Source organism: Branchiostoma belcheri, unplaced genomic scaffold, assembly GCF_001625305.1.
Source record: "Branchiostoma belcheri isolate BF01 breed outbred unplaced genomic scaffold, Haploidv18h27 scaffold369, whole genome shotgun sequence".
Classification (NCBI taxonomy): domain Eukaryota; kingdom Metazoa; phylum Chordata; class Leptocardii; order Amphioxiformes; family Branchiostomatidae; genus Branchiostoma; species Branchiostoma belcheri.
Window position 1 is genome coordinate 79,308 of NW_017803986.1, and position 6,318 is coordinate 85,625.

Here is a 6,318-nt window from a genome sequence, read left to right on the forward strand (position 1 = left end):
TGACGTCATTTTATGACGTCACCGGTGTTGCAATGGGTAACATAAGACTTAGTACATCCTAATATTCTGTCATAAACACTTTTGGTAAAGTTATGTCGTATACTGTTTAGTTTTCAGGGAATAACCTATCTAGACGGTTTTGGCCAATAAAATCACATTAATGACGTCATAATGACGTCATATTACGTCACAACAACATGAAAATTGTACATATGATATGAGGAAATACAGGTACTGAACTGCTGCTAGATGACGTGCTTTCCAGCACCCCTGGGACGACTGTGCTGGATCTTCAGTCAGAATCCGGCTTTCACGGGCGTTTCGTCCCTTGTTTCTGATACGCCTCAGGCCGGCGGGACGACAGGATGGACGTCTCCGCCCTGCCTCCAACACAGTCGTCTCTGCTCTTCCAACTTCTAGTCTTCCTTTTAATCCATAGGGAGAAACTGCTCTTCTCCGCTTCTTCTGCCACTGATCGTACAAACTGGGTCTGGGCTTTCCCCCTAATCTGAAAGTCTCTGCATAGGCGCATCAGGGAGGTCCCTACAAAGCCACGAACTCCCACCTCCACTGGGTAGAGGTGGGTCCTCCAACCGTTCTGTCTGCACTGCTGAGCTAACTCCTCGTACTTCAACTTCTTCCTCTCATGTGCACTTTGGATGTTTTCTTCCCACGGTATGGTCAGTTTCACTATGGCAACTGTCTTCTGATCTGCTGACCACATAACAAGGTCGGGTCTTAGAGATGTCACGCATATGTCTTCTGGGAAGCGTAGTTGACTGTCTAAGTCTGCCAGAAGCTTCCACTTCCCTCGGCTGAGTGGGCCACCACCAACGTTGTTACTTCTGGGGGCTGCTTCCTTCGGCCTCTGCCCTCCTCTCACGAACTGAATGGGCTGCCATGATGTTTCCGTTCCTGCAGATTCCCTTCTTACATTTTCCAGGGTTATAGCAATCTGTCTGAGGGCTCTGTTGTGCCTCCAGGTGTATCTCCCCTGCTGGAGTGCGATCTTACAACTTGACAGGATGTGCTTAAGGTCTGCTCGTTCCATGCCACACAGCAGGCAGGTTTCTTCATTCTTAAACCATCTTGTGACGTTCTGGGGTGTGGGGAGAACATCATATACGGCTCGTAAGAGGAAACTCAGACGGAAGTTCTGCATACCCCATAAGTCGTTCCACGTTAACTTCCTTCCAACAGCACCTTCCCAATTCACCCACGCTCCCTGTTGACGCTGGCCCACTGCAACTACTCTCCTCTTTTCCTCCTCCATCCTTCTCACTTCTTGAGTTACAAGTTGCCTTCTCTCACTGGGGTTGGCACTTGACCACCTGTGTAGCCTCTCTCCCCAGCCAAGTCCTGATCTTCCCACCTGTACTGCACCCACTAGATCTTTGTGGTGTAGTCTGTTTACCGCCTGACTGATGACATCTTTAGCTTTCCACTTCCTCCCAGTACAGATATTCTTGGTTACAGCTCTGACTGATGAGTCACGTGACCCCTCCAGTTCAAGGACAAGTCGAACTTTCTCCACCTTGTATTCCTCTGCGATGGAAGATAATGGCAGACTCAGCATGTTGTTGCCGTACAGTGCGACAGTAGACAAACATCTAGGTACACCAAGCCATCGGCGGATGTAAGTGTTGGCCTTCCTATCAATTTGATCAACAACTGACAAGGAGATGTTGTAGGTTTTGAGAGACCACTTAAGTCTTGGGAACAGCATGAACTGTGCACACCAGACCTTGAGCCTTCCTGGGAGTTCACACTCATCTATGCTTCTGAGGCCTCTGACAGCTTGTTCCACCGTTTCTGGCCCTCTATCGCTGTCCTTCAGACTGCTTGTGTACAATCGTCCCAGGCTCTTCACTGGTTGTTCCTGTAGGGTCGGGATGATTTGGTCATTGACAGTGAAAGTTTTGTTGCTGATTTTCCCTTTCCTTAAAGATAGGCTTCTTGATTTGGCTGGTTTGAACTTCATCCCAGCCCACTTTGACAGTTCTTCAAGTCTTTGGAGCAATCGTTTGGTGCATGGTGCTGTGCGAAGGATGCTCGTGACATCATCCATGAAGGCTCTTAAGGGTGGCATCTTCTCACCTGAGGGTGCTCTCACCCCTCCTACGACTTGTTTCGCACCTAGGAGCAGAATTTCGAAACCCATCGTGAATAGGAGTGGAGATATTGAGCAGCCCATAGCTATCCCCTTCTCCAGTTGCTGCCACTTGGTAACGTAGTCTCTTGTACTAATACACAGTCTGAAGTCTGAGAAGTAATTCTCTATCATCTGTCTAATCTCCACAGGAACCCAGAAGAAGTCAAGTGCGTACCGGATGACCTTGTGGGGTATTGACCCGTAGGCATTGGCCAAGTCTAACCAGACCACGTGGAGGTCTTCTTTCTGTCTTCTTGCAATTTGTATTTGACTCCATATTGTGTTGGCATGTTCGGTACAACCTGGGAAGCCTGGTATGCCTGCCTTCTGTATCTCTGTGTCTATGAAGTTGTTGGAGATCAGGTACTTCGTCAGGCGTTTCGCAAGCACCGTAAAGAAGAGCTTGCCTTCTACGTTGAGCAAGGAGATGTTTCTGAACTGTTCAATGGTGGATGAAACCTTTTCCTTCGGGATCAATACTCCTCCCGCTCTCCTCCAAGCCACCGGCACACACTGTTTCCTCCAAGCTACCTGCATAAGTCTCCACAGCACTCTAAGGGTCTTTGGGCAGAACTTGTAAACCCTGTAGGGTACTCCGTTGGGACCTGGGGCTGCTGCTGATCTGGCTCTCTGTACTGCTGCCAATACTTCACTCCACTTTGGCGGAGAGACGTCCATAGGATTTGAAGGTTCTGTTGGTCTTGGCACATAACCGGGTGATTCTAACGGCTTGCTCTTTTCTTGGTCAGAGTATGTCGCACTTAAGTGGGCTTCTAGCTCTTCCTTTCCTACTGACAGGTTCCCACCTTTCTTCTCCTCCAGGAGGGATCTAGCAAACCTATACGGATTCTTGTAGAACTGCTTCCTCTGGTTTTCTCTCCTCTTACGTTTCCTCCTAAACCTCTCAGCTCTTCTTAGAGTCTTTAGTCTAGCTCTCACTTCTTCCCAGAGGGCTTGGAGGCCCCCTTTCTCACTCGCACTTGCCTTCTTCCACAACTTTCTCAAATGTCTTCTACGGAGAATTAGCTTGGCAATTTCCTTCTGTCTTCTGCTCATGGCACTGTTGCCACCGGGTTTACGTTCGCTACTCGGTATAGTTCCTAGTCTTCCACTGCAGAAGTCGTATACTAGCTCTCCGAACCTGTTGAGTTTCTTCTCCACGTCGCCCTTGAGGCCTTGTTCTAAGATGTTGCTCAAGTCGCTGTCTAATGTCTCCCAGCTCGCCTTGTCATTGGCCCTTGGCCACTTAATCTTCTCCTTTCTGGTAAAACTCTCTTCTTTCCTTTCTCTCGTTGTCAGTCTTGGTTGGCTGTCACTCGCACTAGGCTCCAGTTCCTCTGGGAGAGCAGTGCTGCCAGGGTCAAGGGCATCGCTGTTGAGGTCCTGGGTACTGTGGTTCTCGCCCTGACCCCTGTCCTCTTGCGTCTTACCAGCGGCTGCCGAGCGTCTGCTCTGCTCCCGACTCTGGCACTTCGTTTTCCCCTGGTGGATCCGGAGGCCTCTGTATGAGGTGACACGCTGCCACCCACAACTGCATGACCTCAATACAACTCCTTCTCTTTGGTCCATAAGCCGTTCTGCTGTTGTCACCGGTGAATCTGATCTGACGGGCCCTTCTTGCATCCCCACTCTCGTAGGACCCCGGGGCTGACTTTCCATGAAGCGACTTGTAGTGAGATAAGGGTGACCTTCCTAGAGGGATAGTCTGACGGGCTGGGTCACGAGCCCTCCGTCCCCGTGCGGTCTCTCCCAGCTGTCTCCAGCCTTTCCTGGTTGTCAGCGGTCTCTCCCAGCTGTCTCCAGCCTTTCCTGGTAGTCATCCAGCCTTTCCTGGACGTCAACTGCTCTGTTCACAGTGGTCACTGGGCATCCAGAGTGTAATGAGGAAATACAGGTACTGACCTGCTGCTAGATGACGTGCTTTCCAGCACCCCTGGGACGACTGTGCTGGATCTTCAGTCAGAATCCGGCTTTCACGGGCGTTTCGTCCCTTGTTTCTGATACGCCTCAGGCCGGCGGGACGACAGGATGGACGTCTCCGCCCTGCCTCCAACACAGTCGTCTCTGCTCTTCCAACTTCTAGTCTTCCTTTTAATCCATAGGGAGAAACTGCTCTTCTCCGCTTCTTCTGCCACTGATCGTACAAACTGGGTCTGGGCTTTCCCCCTAATCTGAAAGTCTCTGCATAGGCGCATCAGGGAGGTCCCTACAAAGCCACGAACTCCCACCTCCACTGGGTAGAGGTGGGTCCTCCAACCGTTCTGTCTGCACTGCTGAGCTAACTCCTCGTACTTCAACTTCTTCCTCTCATGTGCACTTTGGATGTTTTCTTCCCACGGTATGGTCAGTTCCACTATGGCAACTGTCTTCTGATCTGCTGACCACATAACAAGGTCGGGTCTTAGAGATGTCACGCGTATGTCTTCTGGGAAGCGTAGTTGACTGTCTAAGTCTGCCAGAAGCTTCCACTTCCCTCGGCTGAGTGGGCCACCACCAACGTTGTTACTTCAATGATATGATATGATACATATGATAAATTTTTACTAGTACACCATCCTCTAAAAATTTGGTGGTCCTACGATATACCGTTCGCGAGTTCTGAGGGGGGGCCGAATGAGCCCCCCCCCCCCCGTCAAATCTTGCTCAAAAAAGCCCGGTCTAGATAGGGTTAACGGGGGCCAACTTCTGTTAACGGTGGTGAACGGTTTCCAGCGGTGATGAATTTTATTCACCGTTCAAGGAACGCTCCAGCAAAGTTCGGCCAGTGTGACCGGGCCTTAACACCTGTATGCATTGACCAAGACTATTTGCCATTTTAATTAGAAAAGTCAGTGACAGCAAACACTGTTTAGTTTTGCATAAAAAAAAAAAATCCGTCCAAACTTACGGCACGTCCGAACTTAGGGCACCCCCTCCCCGTTATTTTACAAAGATTTAGCAAGTTTGGTGCTTCTAGAGCGAGCCGTTTATAGTTGGCGCGGGCACTTTTCCCACTGTTCCCCAGTCTAAATAGGGTGGAAAATTGAGATATAAGATGTAAAATTTGCTGTTCTGCTTAGGTGACAGGACACCATGGAACCAATGCTGAGACACTTGCTGTTTTTACTTCTTATCATCCTGAAGGAACCCAACGTGCTAGAAACTAAATGCAGCTGTAAACTACAGCAATTCTGCAACAAAGGCTTCACCAGCATCCCTCAATTAATCCACCATATGCATATGCAGCCTAATATGCAGCCTATGCAGCTTAAATGTCTTGATGCTGGAAGTAACCGTATCAAAACTGTATTGAAATATGACCTAATGCCATTTCATAATTTAGAAACGTTGTACCTGAGAGATAACCAGATCACAGTGATTCATGAAGGCACATTTGTGGATCTGCCCCATCTAAAAGAGTTGTGGCTGTCAAAAAACAAGATAACAATGATTAAGCCTGCATTTCGACAGCTTCACATTTTGTACCTGTGCGAAAACCAAATAAAAAGATACAAATCGGACAATTCGGAATTATGATCGGACTAGGTACATTGGATCTGTCCAAAAATCAGATAACAACGGTCAAGTTTTATTCATTTAAAACACTTCTCCATATACAAGACATACGGCTGCACACAAACCAGATTACAAAGGTTCAGCCTGGGATATTTTTAAATTTATTCCACCTGAAATTTATTTATCTGCACATCAACCGGATATCAGTAATTGAGGAAGGAGCGTTTGTAAACCTACCACAGCTACAACACGTGTATCTATCAAGGAACCAGATAACTACCATCCATTTTAGTGCATTTACAAATACTCCCCTATTACAAACTATAGACCTTCGCGCAAACAGGATGTTCTCTGTTCCCCTGTCAACGTTAGGCCTGTTTAAAGTTATTACTACCATAGAACTTGACGGAAACCCCTGGCAGTGTGACTGTAGGATGGCTCTCGTGCTAGATCCTGTATTAAAAGCAAGATAATATGCGCCCAACCCACCAAATTCCATGGAAAGAAGCTAGCAGATGCCAAACCAGAAGAGTTAATGTAAAGAACCAACCATTTCCCCACTACCTGTCAAAATCCAAACCTCATCAACATATTTAGTTGGCAAAACAGAGAACAATGTAAGCCCAACAGCACATCCTGTAGGCTCGATACCTGCCACACAGTCCCTTGTT

General features: G+C 48.2%; 2 protein-coding genes across 2 annotated transcripts; both read right to left on the minus strand.

The window, feature by feature from the left end:
* Window positions 1–310: 310 nt before the first annotated feature.
* LOC109476207 lies at window positions 311–3,775 on the minus strand. The gene has a single exon (XM_019777090.1). The coding sequence runs from the start codon at window positions 3,773–3,775 to the stop codon at window positions 311–313; it is 3,465 nt and encodes a 1,154-aa protein (XP_019632649.1).
* A 350-nt stretch (window positions 3,776–4,125) lies between these two features.
* On the minus strand, window positions 4,126–4,539 carry LOC109476208. The gene has a single exon (XM_019777091.1). It carries the CDS (start codon window positions 4,537–4,539, stop codon window positions 4,126–4,128), a length of 414 nt encoding a protein of 137 aa, XP_019632650.1.
* Between the last annotated feature and the right edge of the window lie 1,779 nt (window positions 4,540–6,318).

Excerpts from the sequence above, each read along its gene's own strand:
- LOC109476207 (XM_019777090.1), bottom strand. The coding sequence starts at position 3,775 with ATGCAAGAAGGGCCCGTCAGATCAGATTCACCGGTGACAACAGCAGAA.
- LOC109476208 (XM_019777091.1), bottom strand. The coding sequence starts at position 4,539 with ATGTGGTCAGCAGATCAGAAGACAGTTGCCATAGTGGAACTGACCATA.